Source organism: Aulostomus chinensis, chromosome 13 (genome assembly GCF_037954235.1).
Source record: "Aulostomus chinensis isolate RoL2024-O1b breed Wild chromosome 13, RoL_Achi_v1.0, whole genome shotgun sequence".
Taxonomy (NCBI): Eukaryota; Metazoa; Chordata; class Actinopteri; order Syngnathiformes; family Aulostomidae; genus Aulostomus; species Aulostomus chinensis.
The window spans coordinates 13,083,757-13,109,796 of record NC_141332.1 but is presented as its reverse complement, the minus strand read 5'-3'; the positions used below and the strand labels follow the sequence as shown (position 1 = coordinate 13,109,796).

Here is a 26,040-nt window from a genome sequence, read left to right as displayed (position 1 = left end):
TGTAGCTGAAAACTGCATCTAAATGATGGGCAAATATTTTCATCTGTGTTCAACTGTCTCTGGAGCTCCATTTTATATTTAAATGGAAAACGTAAATTCCCCTGTCTTGATTTTACAGGATGCTCAGCCTGTTCATTTAATCCAGAAGAGACTTCAAGAAGCACATCAAAACTCTTTTATGGGGACTAACTGGGGTATAATAAAGCGTTATATATTCATGTTGTGTATTAGATGCTAAAGAGTTGCTGAGTGTATTGAAATGTGAGTGCATTGATATGTATAAGAACAATATGTTTTTGATATTTTTTTAAGTCTAGCCATTCGCTAAAGACGCCCTAATAGAAACGCAAACTTGTGCCAAATTCACATTTTATGCTAAGTTTCTCTCCGCTCCCTGATCAAGTTATGAAAAAAGAAAAAAGCAATTCATAATCACATGTTACATTTGTTTAACCTCTAGTTAAAACAGGTAAATGCAGTTCAAATATCAATCAGTATTTTATTTTTTTTTTTACATATTTCTCAATATTTTAGCATTAATTTGTATCATTACTTTTACATCTGGCACAGACTGAATTCTTGGTAATTTTACAACGCTGATGGCTTTCTAGTTTTACTTCATTGCTGCTCTCACCATATTTGCAGTACTTTCCCCTGTCACAACCTCTGCGTAATCTGTTTTCTTGCTGCCATTCGTCCCACTGCCCTGCAGTAACCCCAGCTCCCTCCACTCCCTACATCACCTGATCTCTCCACCCACCTGCACAACTCATTTCCCTATTACCTCATATACATCCACCCCCTGGCAGATTGTCAACTTCACTATTCAGTGGTCGTCCCCAATTTCCTGCATGTGACCTCACCTGCCGTTTATTTCTGTCTTTGTGTCCCTCGCCTGATTTGAGGCTTCCCTGGACTGACGGCCTGGTGATAAACAATGAACTGCCTGTCAGCCAGTGTTCTACAGTCATATTTGTCTGTTGTGCCTTGGTTGTTATCTGTACACGCACAGATAGAGTCAGCACAAGTGTTTTGTGTTCATACTTGATGTCATCTGATGTGATCTGAAGCTCAATGAAGAGCCATTACATTAAAATTTTAAAACCGTCAAACACCAAAAGTAATACAGCTACCAGGGGAGACTTGTAAGAAAAAAAAAATCATTTTATGTTCTAGCAGTTCATCTTTGGAAGGGTTTCCATGCTATTCTTGTCAACGATGCGTGTTGAATCTGCACAGAAAGCATGTGGGGTGGGCTTGCTTGGATCAGTGGCTCAGAACAATGTGAGAGGGAGAATATTGTAGGTGTCTGTGGTTCAATGGTCACTGTCTTCCTGGTTCATTGTTTCCATTTGTCCTTTGAGTGTTGCATCAGAAAACTTCCCTTCCTTTTTTAATGACATTTACTTTGTGAATGACATTTCCTCATTAGTACGTAAATTATATGGCAACATTTCCATTTTAATCTCCTCAGCCATCTGAAACACTACCGGTTGACAGTAATACATTTGAATTTGCGCAATAAAAATGTGATTTGGGATGATACTTGCGTCTCTGCACCTCGTCATCTTTTGCTATCTGGATCCCGTGGGTGGCTTTTTAGTGCGGGTTTTAGTCCTTGTAACCATTTATGCAACCAAATGTAAAAACATAGTTGAAATAGCTGACATTTTCCTTAAGTTTTGTTTGATTATGTGGATTCTAATGAGAGTCTTGTTTTCCAGGCCTTCTTGAGTATGTCGAACACTCAGCCCAGGACACATCAGGCCCGTGTTCTCCCAGCCAGTCTTTGATGCCAGTGCAGAGCAATCAGCCTAATTGGCCATGGCAACACTGATGAAACATTTCAGAAGGAGAGACGGAGAAAAACACAGGCTTGGAAAACTGAATCAATATCATTAATCACAGGCAGGAATCTGCTATTAATGGTGTCTGTTTTCGATTAGGGGCCAAACACAGACGTGAGCGCCGCCTGAGCTGTGTGTAGGGATGGAGGGGATTATCTGGCCTGTGCTGTGACCCCAGCTGTCCTCGGCATGACCAGACAGCAGAGTTCACAGCGAGAGCGCACAGCAGAGTTAACAGTACCAACCAAGACTCAACACCTCATCTGTGTCAGTATGTGTCAAGGTTACAGCGGCGGGTACAACACTTGTTTGCAGGTGCAACGCAGAGGGACTGTGACAAAGCATTTCTGTGCTTTCTTATATGCATCAAGAAGAGATGTTTTTATCCGTGTGTCTTTCTGTGCTTTAGACACAGCACAAGTGCCTCTTTGAAGGGCAGACGATATGAATTACTATCACATTCAAAACAGACCGAGTCATCCTTCCTAGCAAGGCTGTCTGGACAGCTGTCGTGTTACTCCACTTTCTTGCTTTCTCGCTGTCTGGCTCTCACAATGAGGTCATGATAATAATACAGTCAGTTACGACAACAATAACAGATTTTACCTTTTAAATTCTTCATTACGATGTACTTACATTATACCAATTGTTTCAAACAATATAAGGTCACCTTTCCTTTTCATATAAATGTCCATTTATATGAAAGTATAATGTTCGACCACGAGGTAGATGATTGCTGTGCGTACTGATTGACTGAGTGTGACAGTCTGCATGTGTTCACGCTATTACCCGAAGGGTTGCTTGCTCTATTAGCTGCATTCAAAACAAATAACTTGCTGGGACATTCCCCTGCTGCCTGACAGTCATTTTGGTCCGTTGTGTACAATCAACTTGTTGAACAATGAAGGAAGTTGAACGTGGCTAATAGAGCTAGCTACCCTTCGATGTGTGAGTAGTTGACTCTCCAGAGTGTAGTGGACACGAAGTGTGAATATGACTGCGTTAGATTTAAAGCCATTAATCACTATGTGATACAATATAAGGACGATGGAGGTGTGAACAAAAACTCATAAACATGAAAGGTCTTCTGAGCGCTTGCCAGGTAACATGAAAGGGACTTTATTAGAGCCCTGTGGACCAGGAAAGCCGCCTGGACTCCACTGACACATACAGACCTCAGCAGCTGTCCTGTGTCCCACCAGTGGCTATGCATCCACCAGAAAATAGACATTCCTCAAAGACCCTGTGAACCCAAGAGAGAACTACCTCAAGTGGAAAGTCTGTTATGCTAATGTGCTGAGGGACTGCAGGGAGAAGTGTCAAGCATGAAGGGTGTATGGCGGTGGAGGCTAAACGGTTAGGCTGCCGTCCCAGCTCATAGCTTCAGCACTGCTGCGATGGCTGTGCGTGCCTGTTGCTTGCCAGAAGGTGGGAAGAGGGAGTGGGGTACACAGGAGCAGCATGAACTGTACCCCTCCTCCCTCTTCTGTTGCTTTCTCTTTCCTTCGCCTCTCTTTACAGTCATGACTTTGATGTAGCACTGCTGGTTATGCCATATTTTTCTTGGCCATTGAATCCGAATGGAAAATACAATGTAACAAAGTTCTCATCGCTGCCCAAGTGCATAGATTTAACTTTTTATGTGACTTTAAAAGATGAAGGGACTATTTGGAGGTGACACTGGCACTCTAATTCCCCTCTAATCCTTAACTCAACACAGAGCTCTTTTGCGAATGAGAAAAGTCTCTTCCACACTTGAGGAGTTGATGCTGGAGCTGTCTTTTGTACGGAGTTAGTGACATCATCACTCCAATACTTGTCCATTATCAACCAACCGGTGACACTTGGGCAAGTCAAATTTGTTGTCACGGAGACGGAAACACTAGGAATCTCTGAGCAGAGTTTGAGCTGGATGATTTTGAATTTTTTTTGGCACAAATAAATGCATTTTGTTTAATCAGATAAATAAAAATGCTGGAGCACAGCAACAGTAGTACCTTTCTTATTAGCCTGAATTTAAACCGAGTCATTTGCTCCAAATATTAATCTTACATGACTATCCAAGAGAAACTATTCACTTCATTACTGTTTCCGATCAGTGAATCACGCGTATTAACAAGTATTTGTGTTTGCACTCCTTCGACACTGATTAGACTACTTATGTTGTCAAATTTATAATACTCTCCGGAATGGCGTGCCATAGTAGGCTTTGGGGTCACCGCATGCTCGGAATAATCGGGATATCACAGACTGGATGAGATTTTTACAGTCACACTGGGACCTGCAGGTTCTGTTTGGACCCAGGAGAGTCTCTTTCCAGGCAGCTGTCGGTCTGGCCTGTGGCTCCTGACAGCAGTGGGACTGTAACACTGGATCCAGCACAGGGGAGACCAAGTCAGCTGCCAGGGTTTACATGACACTGCCAGTGGAAAGATGGAGCATTTAAAATACATCAGTGGAAAGACCTTCAATGAAACTTACCTTCCCCTGCTGATAAAAGGAGGTGTTGACAAAAAAACAACACATAGAGAGAGAAAGAAAAAAAAACCTCTTTGCATGTACTGGCAAAAAAAAAATGAAGTGGCTTATGAATGATTTATAGTTCCTTCATGTGCAAACACTTTTTCATTTATCGTTATCAGGTCATTTTGACTTTTAATTTAAATCCAACCTGAAGGCAATCTTTTAGCATGCAATCAAAAAGAAAGCACAACAAATGAGTGATTAATTTGCTGTTTATGATGGCAACACACAGCTTTTTTGTTGTCGCTAATTTCTATCAACACACTCCCTCAGAAGTGATGCGGTATTGGGAGTAAAATTCTACCTTGCAGGACATTTTCTATATCTTTTTAAACTTTTAGAAGCAGTTTCTAATGAATTGTTCCTGCAGGCAACGATTTCAAATGGCTTTTCTTTTCTTTCTTAACCACTCGTCTGTCTATCTGCACTTCAAAGGTCTGTATGTATCGGATCCAGGGAGCAGTCCAGGTTTCTTGGGGGGTACAGAGAAGGTCAACAACATGTGCTATGACTACCAACCAGCCCCCTGCGGCTCCAGACTGTGCCTCTTACATTCCTTGCAAAACACAGCAAAACATGGTCGCAACGTTTGTTTTGGTAACCCGGAGCATGAAAATGCATTAGTGCCTACATCAGGGGGGCAATGGAAACCCGTTGTCAGTGCCCCCCCCCCCAACCATGCGCACGTATCTTCTTAATCTCCTCTACCTACTTGTTGTTTACCTCCCTCTGCGCCTCACTCTGTTTTTCTGCACCTCTCTGCAACCCACATTCACCCCCACTGCCGCCTCCACCACCTCACCCTACACTCCTGTTCTATTTATTTCACTCTCACAGTCTCACTCTTTGCCCCTGTGGATTAAATTGGAGCATGGAAACAGACTCCCTTAAGTACCTGCTCTGGAATCTCATCTGCAATGATAACTCCAGATCCTTTCCATACAGAACTGGGAAAACAGTCAACTAAAACTTACATTTTCAGAGTGGAAAGAATTCCTGCAACCTTTGAAATGCAAATATTGTCATTGATGGGGTCACCTCTTGAAACTTTTGTCAGAATATTTATGAGAATGTAATATTGGAACACATTAATTTCTGTGTGATTCAAATTCTCATAAATTACTGGTAAGCTGCTGAAGCAGGAGACAGATGAGCTGTTGTCACCCAGCTTTTCTTCATGCCACATTACTGCTCCGTCAGAGTTTGCTTCTCTGCGTGCTTTGGCTCTGTATTTTAGAGCACATCTGGTACCAGAGTTTCTGGTGCTGATGCTTGAAATAACCTTTGACCCCTAATCAGCCAATGCCATATCCTCAGGTGAGCGGCAGACCGAACAAATCCAACCTAACCTTATCTCAATCCAGTGATGTCCTCAAGAAAATATTTTAATCTTATTGTTTTAAGTATATTTGTCATTTCAAATATTCTTCCAATAAGGTTAAATGTTCACAAAGACAAAACATTTTCACTGGGACATTTTGAGAACATTCATCAATTTTGTCTTTGTGACCATGTAATCTTATTCAACGTTGTTTAAACATTAGATTAAGATGTTTTCTTTAAGACATTATTAGAGCTTCTAGGTTTAGCGGTAGCTCATGTTGTTGGAACACTCCCACAAGGTATCCATAGGTCACAGCAGCTCGGGTCGTCTCTGCTATGAAATATTGTTTCAAAAGCACGTTCATCTGCTTTTTAATAACATACTGGGAACACAAACACAACTTGCCACTAAAAATGTTTTAAGAATGATAAGACTAGAGGAGGCGTGGTTTTTGTGTGTGTGTGTGTGTGTGTTTTGAGCCATGGTTTGTGGTTTACATCATTTCCTAGTTGCTATTCAGTTTTGAGATCATTCCATCTATCAGTTTTCTACACCCCTTATCTGTTAAGGGTTGCAGGGGGGGGGGGGGTGGGCTGGACCCTGGATGGGTTGCCTGTCCATCGCAGAATTTTGAGATCATTTTAAGGTTTTATTTTGAAAGTGTTTTTCAAATTAAAATTGCTTTTGATTCCTAAAGAACAACAACAGTCAGTTTCAGTTTTGTGTTGCTGGCTGAGCATTTGTGCAGACACAATTGGACGTGTCTGCAGGTGGGATGTTTGTGATGGTCCTTGTTGTCTCAGTGGCGCCTCCTCTGGTCGATGGGGAAGGGGGACCTGGGGAAATAGCAAGATCCCCCCATGCTCTACATCCTCTAGTAGAACTCGTAAAACCCTTGGATCCCTTTGTGTAAGTTATTGCTTGAGGTGTGGTTGCGAATGTAGTATCTCATCTGGCAATAAATGAGCCATCATTTTGAGAGCTGGCCATCGCTCTGGCTGGAGATGGTGCAGGCGGGATCACCTCCAACACATCATCCCCTACCTCTTTCCCTGTTGTTGTCAAATAAATACTTAGGCCACATTAAGAAGGTTTTTAAAGAATGTCATGCTCCCTGTAAGAAGGACATTTTGCAAACAACTCACCAGAAACATCACTAGAGCATCGCATTGCACTGTTCTAGCAACATTTTTAGAAGAAAAACATTCCAGCCATGAGGTACAAAAGAGTGAATAATGCCAAGTGTCACCTGGATTTGTCATTGCAGCCTCTTATACAGTAGGAAATAAACCTTTACAGTTCATGTCTGCTTAAACAGTTCCACATCATTAACCCAGAGAATGACTGACTGACACATCGAAGTCATTCAGTGTGTGTTTCAAAGCACAGCGGGGTACAATTTGGTGAGTGTGAGTGACAATCACCCATGGCAGAAGAAGGTCGATTTAGGTCCCATGTGGACCAGACTGTGGTTGCGTCAGAACGTCTGGATCATCAGAACCCAACGAGGCCTTCCACCGTCTACCTCGGTGTATTCCCCGCTGCACATTCACAGCATGATCTGTTTTTGAGGAAGAATGAGAAGAAGGAATGTTCACATCGTCGTGATCTGCTTATTGCTGTTCACAGTTTGAAACAAGAAGCAGAGAACATTTTGGTGATTAGCAGTATCAGTCCATCCAAAGGGTGGGGATGGGAGGTTATGAGCACCAGTATTCTCCTCGTGGTGTGTGGTATTTTTTATGTTGTGTCTGTATTTCATGGAAACAGATAAGCAGCAAGGCAAACTTAAGCTGTGAGGTGATAGATTTTCCAGCTGCCTTCTGTGTCTGGCGTGCCACTCTTTCTGTTTGTATCACCAACAGTTGCACCTAACAACTGCTTCCTTTTCATTCGGAGAAATTAGACTTATTAATACAACCAATCATATTCATGGAAAGTCCATTTGAGATGATGAAAACTAGGATTGCCTTTTGTTCTCACTTGTTCTGAGGAGATCAGACTTTCCATAAGGTGCTTTCGGTGATGACGAGGTGTTTCACTTTTCTAAAGGGCTCTTGAACGTGACAAAACAAATTCTCCTCCAATGCCCTGCTCCGCATATTAACGACCGGGAAGACGCTGTGTCGGCCCATCACGTAGCAGGAGTCTGTTTGATCAAATCTGTTTGATGACAAGTGCTGAGATCAAGAACAATAGTGCTGGTGAAATACGCTCTCCATGTTGGCAGTGAAAAGATCCACATGTATTTTTCCATGGCTGAATGTTCATGAGATACACACAGGAGTATAAAAATGTCTTTAAAGAGATAATTTACCCAAAAATGAAATTTTAGTCATTATCTAATCACCCTTTAAAGAAATAGAAGGTTGGGTGATGTTTTATTGAATTCACAAAACACAGTCACACGGGCAAAGGTGTCGCGATGATCTCCCAAACAACTGAAGTGATTGGAGACCAGCGTTCATATTGGAAGAGAATCCACAGTGAAACTGTAAAATGCCTCCATACTGCTTATCCAAAGTAACCCCCTGTCCTGATGTTATTTTGAAAAATGTCACTGATGCTACGTTCAATGATTTATCTTAAAAACATGGCGTCTGTGTCCTTGGTGACGCGTCGAGGCTTGAGGACACTTTGATTACGATGGAAGAGAAGTATCGAGGCATTTATATGAATGTTGTTTTTTTTTTTGAGAAAACATCACCCTTCACTTTAGTTGTTTGTAATTGTTTTCGACCTTCACACATCCTGATTTTGGTTCATTAGTGTTCTAAATGGAAGTGTGTCTCAGCATGAGGGTGAGTGCATAACGACCGAATTTTCCTTTTTGGGTGAAATATCCCTTTAAGCAGCATACTTACCATCCTCCTGGTGGCGTGGCCATTTAAATTTCCATGATTGTTGAAGACACACAGGTCTCCACCCTTGAGCAGATTTATTTTCACACATGCTGGGTGAGGTGTCTGCAATTCCTCCCCCGCCCTGTCATTGTTTGTTCTGCTGTTAAGTGTGAATATGAGCAGAGACCAGGCAGAAAAATAGCCATGTTTAAGGCCTTTTCTTGCTCCACTGAGTGCCGTTTGTTGATGTCACTCCAACCCAACAGCTTTCCAGACGTCTGTAGTCCACCGTGTCCATCAGTGGGTTGAGCTTCTGCACTTGTACTTAGAGGTTGAACTTTGGTCTGTATGATGTAAAAAGGTAGGAATGCCATGCATTATTCTCCCTGATTCCAACGTGACAAATTCATGCATGCGTGACGCAGTTTTCAGAGCGATGCATCGGTGTTAATACATTACTGTTAGATTGCATAAAATGTTCTCTGTCTTGTGTTCAGTTAAATTACAAATGACATGTTCACTGAAGTCGTAGCAATGTTTTCTTGTACTGGTCTGTTGCTCTAATTACTCCTCTGCTCATGTCTGATTTTTCGCTCACTTACCTTTTGTCAAAATGAAGTAATGTGGGCAACTCTTGATCACCTGGATGTACACCAATGACAATATGTTAAGATGAATACAGACTTTCCAGTGTGTGCTTCTTATTGACTTCAAACAGATGCACATGTGGTGAAATTCCTCCTCCAGACATTCAAGCATGCAGGGAATGAAATAGAAATCAAACTGCATTGTGGTGTTGCATAAAACTCAGACAGTCTTCACACACACAAAACAAATAATATCTCCATTCTTCGACATGCACACTAGCCCTTTTGCTCCTGCGCACACACACACACACACACACACACACACACACACACACACACACACACACACACACACACACACACACACACACACAGACGCACACACTTCCCAAATGAATCACGCTCCCCAGTGCTTAGCATCATCAGCATTCCCTGAATCAGCCGTGACTGCAGAGCAAAACTGCATGACATGACAGCCTCAGGGGTCAAATGAAATACACACTCTTAGTGCCACTTCACCTTCAAGGCAGAACAGTGAGCAGCAGCTCAAGAGCAAACCCATAGAAGACTGGACTGTGTTGGGCATTGTGTGTTTCGCGCCGGTTAATGAACCGGCATGGCGGTACATTGTGAACCCCAGACTTTTTGCACTTTCCTGCAGACACGCATGACTTCTCCCCAAACAGGCTCTCCTTCAGCCCCTACTGTCTGTTTATGTAGACTACCACCAAGGCGCCATGGAATGCACCTCCAACACTCTCCGCTCACACACACACCTCCGAGACAAGGAGTCTGCCTCAACCTGCTGATACGAGCTGCTTGTGTCTTACTTTTTACGTTGGGGTAAATGTTTTGATTAAAAGGCCGTTACTATTTTGCTAGTCACAATGGCTTTGTAGTGGAGGGGTTTGCTGCTGTGCTGATGGATGGACGGCCGCTCCCTGCCTCCAGTGAGTGGTTCAGTGAGAGAGGAGCTGTCATCACCCAGCTGCCGACACTGAAGAGAGAGGAAGGCAGAGGGCTGGAAGGGGCTGGTGGGGTGGAGGTGTGTGTGTGTGTGTGTGTGTGTGTGTGTTTATTTGTGTGTGTGTGTATGTGTTTGTGTGTGTTTGTGTGTGTGTGTGTGTATGTGTTTGTGTGTGTTTGTGTGTGTGTGTTTGTGTATGTGTGTGTGTGTGTGTGTGTGTGTGTGTGGGGGGGGGGTTATCCATAGCCAGATTGGATGAAGAGCCAGCGATGGGCGATGTGTTGAAGTGTAAGGAAATGTCAGGGAAAGGAGTAGGCCTTCAAGAACCAGACGAGAGAACATGTGTGATGGAAGAGAGGAGGTCACTATTGGGTGCAGCTCACCTCACACCCCTGTCCCAGAAGGCTCCGCAGAGTGGGAGACTGCATTACGTAAAAAAAAAAGAAAAAAAAAAGGTGGGGGGGGGGGAGCAGGTGGTACTGTGAAGCACACAAAGCCTCTCTACACTGTCTGATCAACAGTCCTGCTGGGCTTTGAGAGTCTGTGGTTAAATGCTCCAGTAACTCTGGGGTCCCATGACATGATGAAAAGTTTCACAGCATTCAGTAATTACACCGGTTGCTGCGTATTGTGTTGGACGGCAACGTCAGACGATGACGGCATTCAATAAATCTTCACAACAAAAGAGGCAGAAGAATGAGGCAGCATCTCTCTGAAGAGATGAAGGACAGATGAACGGGGGAATTAAATATGACAGTTGCATCGGTGCTGTGTAATGTGTCTGTTAAGATTTCCGGGAGCAATGAAACAGACATTCAAACTCATGGAAAATCCGTAATTGCTACTTTAATACGACACCTTGATCTTTAGAATGTTAAAAATCTCCTTTGATGCAGATATCAGAACTTGAAGAGTGGGATGACCACTGGTGACTCCACATTAAATTGTCAGCGTGGTTTATATTCCAGGATGAGATTTTTCGAAGGGATCAATCAGTTAAAATTGTGTATAACAGGACACTCGGATCATGTCTGGCTGCAAAGCTTTTAGTCCCAGGTCAAAAAACAGTCCCACAGTGCCTCCTATTGGTGGCTCCTTGAAAAAGCATGTTCTTTTTTTTGTGCCATGTGAACACAAAACCCAAACAAAGGTCATGAGAGGCAAATAAGAAAGGAGAATTAAATTTATTTTGATCAGCCATTTCTGTTTCAGAGTTTGTTGCTGTTGTCTTATCATAATGCAATAAGAGACTTCTACAGCATATATTTTCCAGTTATTTTGTTTGACAGCAGGAATCAGACTTTTATACACGCTGTGGCCTGAGGTGACCACTACTTCTCCAGGGGCTTGTCAGAGGTTCCAGCTTGGTTGCTGGAAAATTGATTAATTAATGATACAACCAATAAATGAATTAACACCCAAATTGTATGTAAATTGTACTGCCTCCACCCCTGCTCCTCTGACCCAACAGGCTCAAAGTGACAATCATATGTTCTACTGAATGTCATAACTTCAGATCAGCCCTGAAAGCTTGCTGACAAACCGAATCAGAGCCTGGGCTGGTTTGCTCTGCCCACAAATTTTCTTCACAGCTCGTAGTAAATTTAATGTCCAAGTTTGCATCTTGGTCCCCAATACTACAGGTCTGAATGGTGCAACACTCCATATTTATTGCTTTTGTTCACCCTTATGACTCTCTCATTGTCTATAATATCTCCTATTTTACAGTGATGACTTGACATCGGGGGGGGGGGGGGTGGCACAGTGGTGCAGTGGTTCGCACTGTTGCCTCATAGCAAGAAGGCTTAGAGTTCGAATCCCGGCTCCAGCACAGGATCTTTCTGTGTGGAGTCTGCATGTTCTCCCTGTTCCTGTGTGGGTTCTCTCTGGTATTCCAGCTTCCTCCCACAGTCCAAAGACACCAAGAGGGGACGAGGCTGATTGATACTCTAAATTGACCGTAGGTGTGACTGTGAGTGTGAATGGTTGTCTGTCTCTATGTGTTGGCCCTGTGATGGACTGGTGACCTGTCCAGGGTGAACCCCGCCTCTCGCCTGAAGGCTGCTGGGATAGGCTCCAGCCCCCCGGGACCCTTAATAAGATAAGCGGTAGAGGATGGATGGATGGATGGATGGATGGACTCCACGTTAGTGCATCAAAGGCAACCAAGAGTCAGTTTGTAAGTGGCCAGTAGATGGTGTCATTTCACAAATATTTATGTCATAAAAAAAAAACTTTGGTCATACCCAGGTAAAAACCATGAATTTCAGCCAATGTAAAGGTGTGTTTAAGTATATTTCACAAAAAGTTCCAGCAGTCTGATGCTGGAGAAAGAAAAACAAAAAACTGTGTGAAAAAACACACTTTGGGCATTACAGTTTGTTTTTGTTTTTTTACAAAATAAAACTAAAATTTAGGGGATTCTGTCGTCTTTTTTCTCATCTAAATAAATACAACATAGAATATAAAGTACAAAAAATAAATAAAAGAAAAGGTTCTTGTAATTTCCTTAGTGCATCAAGTGTGGTCACTGTACTTCGCGGGTCTGGTTCAGGAGGCTGGTGAATCGCTCCCTGATCAGACGGATGTATAAATCCCAGGAATTGTAATTGAGCCCAGATAGGAGCAGAGGTTCGATGGAGTATGGCTCTCTCCAGAGGTTTGAGATGCTGTCAACGGGTTTTCTCCTGGATTCCCGTCCTTATAATAACCTCTGTGGTGCTGTGGTCATATTACGCCTACGTTTTTCAGTTATGTCTTTGTAAGTATCCATGTTTGTTCATTTTGTTGTGATTTTTTCTTTGCGCTAAACGTAAGCGTCAGACACCGCAGTTGCCGCACAGCAGTGTTGACAATTAACATGAAGACAAAAGCTAGCAAACTAGGCGGAAGTGGTTCAGGGTGTGAGCTTTTTATTTAATCTACGTCACATTAGCTGTTTTTAAAAAAAAAGTGTGGACAGAGACCAGTGTAGTCACAGTTGTATCTGTTATTGTTTCTCTTGGCTACAACCACTCGTTTTTGGCTAGCTTGTAAATGCTCGTTTGAAACAACTGTTGTTCTAATGCTCTAAGAAGCTGCCGTCATCCGATTTTTAAAATGCTCTATTCTTCTTTCTTCAGTCACAATCATCAACACATTTGAAAAAGGTGAGTTACTTGTTTGTTATTTCCAAGGAGTGCACCTCTGTATCTGCATCATTGTCATGTAAATGATTGTGTGTTTACAGTGGCCTATCTACTGGTATTTCATGTTTGCTTCGTGATGTTCTCCTGGACATACTGGAAGTCCATCTTTACCACTCCTGCCTCCCCATGCAAAAAGGTATTGGTAATGTTTTAATACTGACAGCTTGACTGCTGCTACTGGACCCTATATTGAGCTTGTAGTGTGAAAAACTTTAATTATATATAACTTTTTTTTTTTAACCATAGTTTCAGCTGTCTTACTCAGACAAGCAAAGATACGAGATGGAGGAGAGGCCAGATGCTCAAAAGCAAATCCTGGTTGAGATTGCGAAGAAGCTGCCCATTTTCACTCGAGCGCAATCTGGAGGTAAACTATTGATTTAGTGATTTTACTGTTAATGTGTAAATGAGTGTGTGTAAGAAGGTGTATGAAGGGCAGCAAGGGTAGTATGTTGTAAACTAGGACAGGTGACTCTTAGCATCCTCACCCTCAGTAAACAGCTACTGTATCTCTGTCATTAGTGCTGATTGCTGTGTTCAAGCCTACAGGAAGTAGGCGACGAGAAACTCAGCTCAAATGGACCTCCTCTTATCTCTCTAGCTATCAGGTTCTGCGACCGCTGCCAGGTGCTGAAGCCTGACCGCTGTCACCACTGCTCAGTATGTGAAACGTAAGTCACCCTTTCCTCACCCCATCTAGTGAGATGGACCAAGGCAAGGAGACATAGATATAACTGTTGTGATAATTAGACGGCGTTGCTTTGTTAGCACGCCATCATTTGGAAAGGACATCCTTATGAGAGATCAGGCCAGTGGTTTGCCTGTATACGTGTGTGTGTGTGTATATATACACTGTATACATGTGTATATATGTATATGTGTGTATATGTATACATATGTGTATATATACATATATAAATGTGTGTGTATATATACACATGTACATATTTGTATTTACACGTGTGTGTGTATATATATATATATACACATATAAATGTATATGTGTGTATATATACATTTATATGTATATATATAAATGTGTATATATATACACATATATGTATATATACATATAAATGTATATGTGTATATACATACATGTGTGTATATATACATGTATATATGTATGTTATGTGTGTGTGTATATATATATATATAAATAAAAAACGTGTATATATATAAAACATATATACATATCACAGAAAACACTGACAGTGGGAACAGTTTTCGTGTCAATTTGATGACCATTAATAGATAATTATGTTTCTCTTTCTTTCCCGTTCGCTCTCATTTCTCATGCAGATTGCCATCAAGTTTACATGTGTATATTTTAGGCCTGTGCAATTAATCAAAATGTAATCAAAATTGCAACACCTGCCATTTTGAAATTGCAAGAAGAAAGGCAAAAATATTTGTCAAAAGCTAACTGTTATTTCTCTACTGTTTAATCAAATATTCTGCAGCAGAGATGTCTTGCCTACACATCATTTTCTCCACTCATAATAATAATGCAAGATATTTAAATAGGGCTTTTCTAGGACTTACAGGGGCTTTACACTAAATTGTAGGGGGTAACATTAGTGAGGCAGACGCTGGATGGAGTCTGAACTTGTGACTATGGTACATTGAGGGAGCAAAAACATCTGTGCTTGATACAGATCCCACAAAAATCACACTATTATCATAATTTTAGTGCTTTTTTAATGAAAATAAATCATTATATAGAAATAGACATTTCTTCCATGAATACACAATATAACGTTACTACAATATCAGTCAAAATATGACAGTTTTTTCAAAATGGTGTAGCACTAATATACTCATTACATAAGTATAGTACCATTCAGGGTGGTAGAAACTGTAAAAGTATTGTTTATATACCTAAAACAAGGATGTCCTACGTAGATGCTGTTTAAATGTGATGATGACAAGTTGTTGTTTTTTTTCTCTTTTAAGCTGTGTCTTGAAGATGGACCACCACTGTCCCTGGTAGGTGGTGATATCGCTGCCATTTCCCTTCCTATATAATTTTTTTTTTTATTATTAACAGTATAATTTGTTGTCTTCCAGGGTGAACAACTGTGTTGGCTTTTCCAACTACAAGTTCTTTCTGCTCTTCCTCTCCTATTCCATGCTCTATTGTGTATTCATCGCAGCTACAGTCTTTCAGTATTTCCTCAAATTCTGGGTGGTAAGTTTCATTCCTTTATGCTGGATTAGCATTCCAACACCATGGCAGAGAACTTTGCCCCCGTCCACCATTTTTTCCCCCTCAAGTTTCACCTTCTCCCGTTTCTCCTTCCCAGGGGGATTTGCCAAATGGACCTGCAAAGTTCCACGTTCTTTTCCTCATGTTTGTGGCACTCATGTTCTTCGTCAGTCTCATGTTCCTCTTTGGTTACCACTGTTGGTTGGTGGCCAAAAACAGATCCACTTTAGGTAAACATATTTACTGGAGAACCGCTAAGATTCAGCCTCTCTCACTACTTCATTGCTGGATTTAATATATGCTTTCGAGCGTATCTAGTCGAACATCTGTCATAAATGTTGTTTAAAAATAGATGTACAGATTTTGTTTCTTTTTTCCAGAGGCCTTCTCAGCTCCAGTTTTTGTCAGTGGACCCGACAGACATGGCTTCAATGTTGGGATGCGTAAAAACCTGGAGCAGGTGTTTGGAGAGGACCGGAAACTCTGGTTCATCCCCGTCTTCACAAGGTGAGTTCAGTGTCGAGAGACCGCGAGGTAGGACCCATGAATACTTGATGTTCCCCTTCATGTTTCCCTTCCCTTTACTTAAAAAAAAAAAAAAAAAAAAATCTGTTTTTAGTATTAAACATATTTGCTGAAGAATTTTGCTTTAAAGAACAAAAGTGGGGAGCGGCATGCCTTAGACTGCAGCGTGGGTCACTGGTTTGATTCCCAGAGACGGGATTGAAGTATTCCAGAGTGAGCTACTGAACCCCTAATCCTAATGAGCCCGTGAACCCATTAACCATTAATGAAATGTAGAATAAAAATTCTTGGTTCCTTAACTAGCTTCCATCTTCTTTTGTGCTATTTTACATGTCAGCCAAGGAAACGGCCACTACTTCCCCTTGAAGAATCGGAGTGAGTCCCAGAACCCCTTATTAGCTAATGAGGAGATGTGGGAGGAGTCAGATGACGGCTCTGAGGAAGGAAGCTTGGGTGAGTCACTTCATTTCGGTCTTATACTTGTTCCCTGTAGTTTCAAGAGCAGAAATTGGGCTTTTCAACATCTAAAAAGGGAATTTTTACATTGAGCGTGGATACTTAATTCTCTAAGTTTGTTATCATTAAAGCTACACATCAGAGTGAAGCTGTAAAGTTAACAGTCCTCTCAGATCCTCACAGGTTTACGTTTCTACTGCGGTTCAGTTTAACTGCAAATAAATAAGTACAGGTTTGTTTTTTTGAATCGTTCTCGTCCCAACTTGTTGAGATGAATTCGGATCTTTAAATACATGCTTTAAAACAACGCTGGTGCCACTGTTGCTGGCAAATATTTAATTTGTCATATTATATTTACATTTCATTAATTAGTCTTTTGATTTATTGAAATGAGAACCTGAAAATGCATCAAATAATCCAACTGATCTGAATCCAAAGGCCCCCCACACACACACACACACTTGCACAGGCATTTGTTGTGTTTTGATTGAAATATCAATATTTTGCTGCCACCTGGTGGTCACATGTGATTTACTGTGGCAATTTGAATACATGAAAATTAATTTACAGTTTTTTTTTTATTATTCCAGTTGAGGACCAAGACCCTTCCGTTACCATAGAGATGGAGGAATAGAAATTTAATGTAAGTGTACAACTTCTGCTGGTAGATGACGCAGATACATATCGCGCACACACACTGTGCACCACAGAGGGAAATGCATTCCAAATGTTGTGAATGTTCAGTCACACTTCTGAAGGGGGTGGGGTGGGGTGGGGGGGTAATTTTATGGATGAAACTTATATCTGGATAGTCATTGACCACCATTAGCCCAGAGTTTTCCATAATAAGGAGGAAGAGAAGAACTGGACGGACTACCAGCTCGTGCATCACCAAGCCCGGAAAGATTTGTCATCTTTTACGGGAAGTATCCACTCGTATCCAGGCAAGAACGTCGGGTATCATTTCCTCTCTTGGCGATAGCCTCTGGGATTATATTGGTTGTTGGGACACCTCTGTCCGGCTCTGACCTCTTTTCTACGCCTGTGTTCCAGTGTCGGACAGCGTGTCGCACCTGTGATTCTGCTCTGTGCAGCTATGGAACTGTACCTCACTCTCTTGTTGCTCTCCAGAGGATCCTAGTAGTGATTCAGTTGACTGGCCCCGTCAGTCTCGCAGCTTACATTATTTTATTCAACGAGCGTATTTGGAATATATGACTTTACCTACGCCTTACACATACAGTATCTACATATACCTGAGTTCCATTTTACGAATGAATGTATCTCGCTCCCTGCCTCCGAGTAGAGTGCGCCAACATTTTAGGCACATTTACATAGAACCTGTTGTGTTTTTATTTATTTTTTCAGCAGTAATGTACATGTGTAATCTGGAGAAGCCCATTTCTGTAAAAGAGTTATGTTAATAGAAATGTTCTAATGGTTAATCATACTGTAATCTCGTGAAAAGCGGAAATTGAGTTAGAGGACATATTTTACATAAAGTCAAATTATGAGATGAAAAAAAACAAAAACCCCACACTGTAATTTTTAAGGGGAAAGAAGCCTTCATGAGATGAAAGGTCAAGAAACGTCAAAAGTGACCGTCATGATTTTAGCTCAAAATCCAGGTGAAACCTTTTCTCCCAATGAGGAGTTTCTCAAAATATGATTGACCATTTTAATATTTTCATATCACTCTTAACAATTTCTTTGGACATATATTTTTTCTACTATCGAGCTTCAGCACTACTTCAACTGGTGACATCAACAGAGTAAGCATAGCATGCAAGCGTAGCATCAGTCCACAGCTACAACTCAGCTCCTTAAAAGAAGACCTCATACTGAAATGAGTATTTTGGCACATATAGCACATTTTTTTGGAGTATCGTATCTTGAATATAAATCATATTATAAATATAACTGGCTCAAATACGGTTTCAAAATGCAGTGATTATTTTTGGTAAGTCCGGTATGTAAATGTGAGACATTCCTGGTGTAGTAACCGTTCAGTGTGGATGCACATTAGAAAGTGAAAGACAAAATGATGTTAATGGTTTGTTTGTTTTTTTTGAGATTTTTAAAAATGGAGGTAACAAACTACTCACATACTGTGCATCTGATCCTCAACCACTGGTTAGTGGAGGTCAGTGGACTCCTGCAATACACCTCAGATTGTTTTGTACCCATTTTTATGCATTTAACATTTTTAATACCAATGAATCGTTCTTACAGAGACTGTTGACAGTTTGTATTTCCTCCAGTATTGTTTGTCTTACCTACTTATAAAAGTAAGCAGGAGGATTCAAGCCTTTATTGACCCTCGATGGTGTTTTAATCTTTATTTACTTCACGAGATGTTTTTGTTTTTTTTTTCTACTTTGAGTAAGCCAAATCAAATGCTGCTCATGTCTTGTGTAATTAATTTAAGTTGTATGTATCCAGGGTATGATTCAGTGTTTGAAAGTACTGGATGTTGGATGAAATAATTCATGTTGTGTCTATTTATTGCCCCCCCGTGTATCGAGTTTACTGATTGAGAACTGCTGTAGGCAGTGTCTGTATATTTTGCTCCACTGTGTAACTATTAAGATAACACACATCTATGAAATATCTTTATAACATGAGATGACAAATGATTTCTGGTGTTATGTACTGTATGACAAGTATGCAGACCAGAGTTCATTGCTAGAGAACTCGTGTTCCCTTCGAAATGATCTTTGAGTACGTGATTGTGTGGCGCTTCCCTTTCTCAGTACCTCCGTACCACCAAAAACAGTTTCATATGCTCTTCTGTCTGTTAACAAATATAAATCTTTTATTGATCCATCAGTTGTAACATGCAAAATAAAACTGTCTTGATATGGCTCACCGTAGGTTTGTTTCTACCGTTTGACTATACACTGCATAAAAAGAATCAATAAAATAAATAAATGATTTTGGAGGGGGGAAAAAAAAGGAATTGCATTTGGCACAACAATGAGAACATGAAATACATTTAAATAAACCAGACAAAATATACTTAAAACCAAAAGCAGATCGGGTCGCTCAAGTTGTTGTCCTGGGTTTAGTCAGTGCCGAAGTACCTCTGTCCGAAGTGTGTTGGAGCCACCGGATGAACTTCTGTCGTCAAAATAGTGATGTCTGGAAACTCCTGGATTATAGATTTGGCCCCTAGGAAGAAATGACAGGTTTTTTTTATTCAACCAGGAAGTCTCTTGAGATACAATTTGGTAGCATTGAGAGTCCAGTTTGTTTCTCTTCATTCTGGGACACATTTGCTATTGTGTAAACTCTCCCGCTTAAAATGCCATCAGTATTATTTAATTAAAAGAAGACCATATACTGCCAGCTGGTATCAATAATAAAATGCAACGTGGGAGTCAATTTCTAAATCCCTTATGCAAGAGAGACTCAATGACAGTGTAGGATAAAAGCCTCTGCATACACTATGTGCACAAGGACATATTTGATACAGTTAAAGTGTTGATTCAATGTTTTTAAATGCGCTGTTTGATGTGTAAGAAATTTTTAGTGAGGTTCCTGGGAAGAAATATAATGCAATATGATGCAACAACTCTGCAATAAATACTGAAGGACAGTCATATGTAGAATATGTATGATAGTAGATATGTAGAAATAGCTAGTAAACTGGTTTATATTTGAGTGGTTCAAAATAAAACGGAGAGGTGATGGTTAAGCAGGATTGAAATTACTGAAATGACATCACTAAACATCAGCCAGCTCCTAGTGGGCAGAAACCACATAACACTTCATAGAAAATTGGGTGGGTGTGCAAGATATTCGAGTTTTTAGTCAGTATTTTAAAACTGATTGGGCCGATAGCTGAAATTTACCAAGGTTGACATTATCTGCCCAACTTTATGTAATGTTTACATTTTGTACATGAAAAAGGAGCTTTTCTTTATCTCAAAAACATTTGGGAAAAGCCGGTAAAATGGATGTGTACCTCATCCTTACCTCATAATAAATAAAAGATAATAAGCAAAGAAACACCCTCGAGCAAAACCAGGGTAAAATAAATATCGTTCATCAGACCGGTACGGTAAAAAAAAAGAAAAAAGACAACTATCTGTCAATACCGACGATGAGCCGATAACATCGTGCATCCTTATTTCTGAGTGAAAGAAATCCTCAGGGAGTCTTTGAATCACTCAAGCACTTGCTGGTTGAGGCGGATCATCAGCGATGCAGCTACCAGTGGTGTAAAGGCGATGAAAGAGCAGGAAGATAGCCGGAGGCGAACTGTGTGACCTGAGCTGCGGTGCTGGTTTACCGTGAGGCGTAGAGAAGAGGCTGAGCAGGATAATGTGTCTGGGCTGGACTCCGTGTTCTATCAGCACCCTCACCGCCTCGATCACAGTGTTCCCCGTACCTGCAGACGTTCAAGGTTACGAGTCTGAGCCAAAGGTCACGGTTTACATCGTCGCTTTCGTTACAGAAACAAAATCAGAAAAGAACGTGTTGAATTAAAGGCTGCTCACTTTGAGGAGGAAAACATGCGACACTTGATAGCGCCGTACAGTTTAATTGTTGCATCATTACTGATGTCATCATGTCAAATGGCCTGGGGCTGTGTGACTGACTGATGTGCTCATGTGTTAGAAGCTTGGCAGGCTTTAATTAATATGGTGTGTTCCATCATTCTGACATAATAAAACAGAACATCGACCTGGCCGACTGATTTTTCTTTTTCAAACTTGAGAGCTGGAAAACACTGGGAGAAAAGACACTATTTTTGCCGGCTCTCATTATGTTCTTCAGCAGCTTGGCGGCTATCTCCCAGGCAGTGTATAATTTCTCCCATGAGAGCTATAATTATCAGAACAGCCTGAATGAGACTGTATGATGTGGAAATGTATACTTGGTGGTGAAGGTCAACTGGAGGGAGATTTCTCAGAATGAATAAATACATAGAACTGTCCATACATTAGCACAAAAAGAAAAGTCGCGTCTCTTGACATTTATGTGCTGCTGACTGTTAGAAACTGAAGTCATCGGGAGGGCGAGCGGCGTTCTCAGTCCTGGTACTTACTGAGAATGGGGTACATGAGCAGCACTTTCCTTCTGTAAATATCTGGGGGGAACTTGGCATAGTAAACCTTGGCTTTCTGCGTCTCCTCGTCACTCTGGATGAGGATTTTGCCGATTCGAATGGAGCGGCAGCAGTCGCGCAGACCCTGTTCCATGGCCTCGCCTGGGGGCCAGACAGAAAGAACTGACTACAGAGCGGAACTGCAGTTCTGCTACCATTGTTTTATAGCGATGTTATTCTCCTCGTTGTTCCGATATGTTAGATCATTTATAAGACTGAACGCATTTCGCGGAGTTCTACACCGTAGCATTAAGCTAGCACAATTACGCATGTTGCCATAAACAGGAGAAAAGGTCATGAACTGCTGTAAAAACCCAACTTGAGAGGCATATTCTGAAAATGCGGTGCATGTCCATAGAATGATCCTATAACTAGACTTACATCAGCCTGTCAAACATGTCAGAATACGCTGAATATATAAAAAAAAAACCTCTGAAAATCCCATTGGAATATGATGTTTACCTTTACCAACATCAGATTATTGTCATTTTTGGCATGAAAGAGGAAAATTGGAGAGAGTGACTGTTAACGTGACTACTGTCCATATTTGTTGTGAGGTGATTTTTTCCATTAATGAGGATTTCCATACATGTGATGTGTGTAACCTTCAAATGAGACACCTCAGAGGGTTTATTTGTCCTGATTACTCAGACTGATTCGAGCAGGATTTATCGGCCACTATTTTCCTTTACAGATGCATCGTCGCACTTGTTGGCTGTGGACCCCAGTGTTTGGTCTTCAATTTGGCCATCTGAAAGTTTTTCTTCCCGCTTTTGCTCGACGTCGGCCCGGCACAGAAAAGGTGTTTATTGTTGTTGTTTTCCAACACACAACACAAACAGGTGCAAGTGTTCTCGGTCTTGTAAAATGTAGTATTTCAGCTAAACTGTAAGTCTACTCAGCCTACAAATGGGATTTTCAGCCAAAACAGTGGAATCAAGTGCACACAACAGTCTGACTCACTGAATAATATCAGACAGTACAAGTGCACGGTCGAGGCAAATCACATGCAGATGAAAGTATAACGACTCTAATTCGGTAGGTGGGCTACTTACCGCTCCTCATAATGCTGACACCACAGTTGCCTCTCTCAAATTTGACACCCTCATACTTGTACCCTAAAGGAGAAGATCAGAATAGTCAGAGAGGAAGCTGCTCCCAAACAAATCCAGCTGGATCGTCATTGTCCTTCAAACATGGACTGAAGCTTTGTTATGGGAACCTGTCGGCGTGGTCACAGTGCACTCAGAGTAGGGGAGTTGATTCAAGCCCTCTTCTACCACTAGTCTGATCTGTCGGTGGAGGAAATAAGAGGCAGGTTATTAAGATAAAATCACTTAGAGACGCCATGAATGAAGTGATAAGTTGGGATTTTACCAGTCGGTCAGCACAAAACACAAAGTCCCCTCTGCTAGTCGTTCTAGAAAAATGAATACAAACATTTGTTATCAGTGCTTGATTAGATATTTCAGGAAGATGATGAACTAACTCACATTTTCAGAGTTGTAAAAATTCTACTAATCGCTTTTTATGGATGTCTTCCCAAGTCTGTAAAATTATATGCATGTATTTTTATATTGTCCATGATTAGGATGCTACTAATCAGTCCTATGTACTGTTTGGTCAATAACTGGGTGGGTATGTGCTGCATTCATTAAAACTGTATCACACAGCCTGACACACTCGCATACAAGACTGCTGACAGTATATTGGGACATACAACAAGCTTTGACAGTGGTATTTTATCTACTTTATGGCCATCTCCACCCTGGGAAATAACACTAACTTCCTTGACAGTTCTGGTCAATCAAAACGAATTTGATCTGCCATAAAATCTGGTATTTGTTAGGTTATTCAGTAGAGAGGATACAGGGGTGCACTGCTGAATGAACTTTACTCATATAGGACATTTTTCCCAACTTTTTTTTGGTGGAACTCAACGCGCTTTACAACGACATCGCATTCACCCATTCACACACACTGAAGGTGGGCAAGGATATTAAAGCTGCATGATTTAGAGAAAAATATCTCATTTCTATTCCAATATACCTCTTGTCTTGTGTGTACTTCTATGATTTATGATGCTTTGAGGGTGATTTTTAGAATTTTAACCTCATCATTCTCATTTTAATGTAAAAGTCATTAGAAAAATGTTGTTGTTTTTTTAGACATTTCCTTAAATCTGTAAAATATGTACAGGCAGTGCAGCAGCATCTAATCTAAAACTAGAAACAAAATAATTGGCCTTCAACAAATATTGCATCATCCTCCCTGGAATTTGAAAAGTGCAGTAGGTCATATTGTGATTAAATTCACATTAATTATGCAGCCCTTCCTTTTAACATTACTGACTATCCATACTAGTCCCAAGATTGGTGCTATCACTTGCATTCTTCTGGTTCGCTGAGGACATTCGGGTTAATGTTTAAATCAATGACCAGGACTGTTTGGATTAATGTGCGCTTGATTCACTAGACTTAAGAGGACGCAACTCCAATCTGGTGACAGTATCAGTTTAAAAATAGACTGAATTGTGTCATATTATGGTCATTCTCTCCCGACCCCGACGAGTTTTTTTTTTCCCTTTCAGTCGAAGCACGAGGTATGGTGCCGTACCTATAGGTCACTGTGATAAGTCACTCATATATCCTGATGATCGGGTTTGTTGTGGACTGCGTTTCAAGATAGAAAAGGCAGTGACTCACTTGTCTCTGATTATAGTCTGTAATTCTCGGATCTGGTCATTCAGGGGGAGCAGTTTTAGCTGGGGTCCCAGAGAGTCTTGGTCTACCGGCTGTAAGGTGGCATCGTCTGGTTCAGGATTGGACGGCAATGCGGGCACACTGCCGCTGCTACTGCTGTTGCTGTTAGCGAACCGAACCTGCTTCATGGGGTGCTCCTGGCCAGGACTGACACTGTTCATTTGCTGGTTGTGGCATGGCATCCTGAGTGACTAGCTAGCCTGTCAAAGTTACCGCAGTTGAACGAGCGACCCACTTACCCACGGTTTATCCGCCTGCTGACAAAGACGAGCCAGGCAACGTGTTTTAGCGTTAGCTTCAACCTTAGTTTTGGAGGGAAATTCCCGCTTCTTTCAGCTATCACATTGAAACAGACCCAGAGTGACACATCCCCATTACTGGCGAAGTAAACCTCTTCGTATTCAAATCAAACCGACGATATGTTTCCACACTAAACCGTGATGTCAACCTTGCTTGCTAGCTGTGACACTGACAGCAGCGTAGACGAAGACCGGATATGACGTACCCGGCGTGTTGACTTTTTGCCTTCCTCCTACACCAACATGGCGCCGATGTTGGTATCGCTCAAATGCGGCTTTCACTTTCAAAGAAGAAAATTGGCACTTTTTATTCGACAGACAAACTCATATCACGTTTGGAATAGAAGTCGAAATGAGAACAAGACGGAGCGTAAAGGACAAAGCACGTATGTGGTGAGTGACTCCGGGGAGGAGAGGGAGAGGGCACAGTGCTGCTGGTGTGACAGTCCCGATGCAGCAAGGACAGACATGAAAGTGTCTTAAACTAACTGCCTCGAAACTCAAAGTTAGATCCACCTCATTTCTTTCTTTAATAATTTGGCCCACGTTTCGTGTGGAACGTGTTTTAAGCGTGGTTGCTGTCACGTAGCAGTGACGTGAGTAAACCACCCGGCTAACTTGGTGTTGCGACACAGCTAATTTGCTAACATAATTTAAGGGGTTAATGGTATTGAGTTCAATGCTCCTAAAATACTATTTTATATTTTGTGTGTTAACCCTGTAGCTTGTCAGTGGTCTGAATCACGTGATGGACTTGAGCGCTTCCAGTCAAAGTTAGATAAGACTGGTTCCTGCTGATGTAACTGTCATCACGTGTAAACCTTCTTCTTAAATCAATTATTGATTATTAATTTAATGAAATCAGACGGAAGTCTGTTTTTGAAGCTGAATTTGGTCTGTCAGAAGTGTAAAGTTCGACCTCTCTAATAGTCATAACGAAAGTGAGAGTTACCCACAATGTAGACTTAAAAATAGCATGGAAAACGATGATTGACTTGATTTACAATACTGTCTAAGTTCTCCATCAGTACTGTGTGTGTGTGTTTTTACAGTTGTCTCACATGGTTGAACTTTAAAATATTGATGGGTAATTCCAGTTCCTACTGCAGCAGGTGGAGGCGTTTGTAAAGAAGTCACCTCCTCCATTTTAAATAACTGTAAAAAAGCAGAGATAAAAAGCTCATTTTGAACAAAAGTATTACCTTCATGAATGTTGTTGTTTTTTTAAAGTTTGTTTCATGTACACAGGGTCCATACAGTTAGCAAAATACTATAAAGATGATGGAATTTGACAATGACAATTTCCAGGCCTGGAAAAGTCTTATGAGAAAAACATAAATCCTTGAAATTTGGTTGACTATTGTCTGCTTATTTGAGAAGGACCAAGAAAAGAACTG

At 41.2% G+C, this 26,040-nt stretch overlaps 3 protein-coding genes across 3 annotated transcripts in view; 2 read left to right on the top strand and 1 right to left on the bottom strand.

Moving 5' to 3' along the window:
- Positions 1-12,697: 12,697 nt before the first annotated feature.
- On the top strand, positions 12,698-17,235 carry zdhhc15b (zDHHC palmitoyltransferase 15b). The gene is made up of 11 exons (XM_086221400.1): positions 12,698-12,852; positions 13,214-13,240; positions 13,321-13,415; positions 13,526-13,646; positions 13,881-13,950; positions 15,236-15,268; positions 15,350-15,470; positions 15,586-15,718; positions 15,869-15,995; positions 16,351-16,466; positions 17,060-17,235. The coding sequence occupies exons 1-11, from the start codon at positions 12,735-12,737 to the stop codon at positions 17,101-17,103; spliced, it is 1,005 nt and encodes a 334-aa protein (XP_086077526.1). The 5' UTR covers positions 12,698-12,734; the 3' UTR covers positions 17,104-17,235.
- A 2,022-nt stretch (positions 17,236-19,257) lies between these two features.
- Positions 19,258-24,853, bottom strand: uprt (uracil phosphoribosyltransferase (FUR1) homolog (S. cerevisiae)). The gene is made up of 7 exons (XM_086221401.1): positions 24,288-24,853; positions 22,960-23,002; positions 22,805-22,874; positions 22,638-22,700; positions 21,523-21,684; positions 20,764-20,862; positions 19,258-19,640 (listed from the first exon to the last, which is right to left on the bottom strand). Exons 1-7 carry the CDS (start codon positions 24,524-24,526, stop codon positions 19,534-19,536), a joined length of 783 nt encoding a protein of 260 aa, XP_086077527.1. The 5' UTR covers positions 24,527-24,853; the 3' UTR covers positions 19,258-19,533.
- abcb7 (ATP-binding cassette, sub-family B (MDR/TAP), member 7) overlaps positions 24,835-26,040 on the top strand; it is a 25,845-nt gene continuing 24,639 nt past the window's right edge. The window contains exon 1 of the mRNA XM_086221398.1: positions 24,835-25,036. Within this exon, the coding sequence (XP_086077524.1) occupies positions 24,887-25,036 (150 nt within the window). The 5' untranslated portion in view covers positions 24,835-24,886. The remainder of the gene's footprint in view (positions 25,037-26,040) is intronic.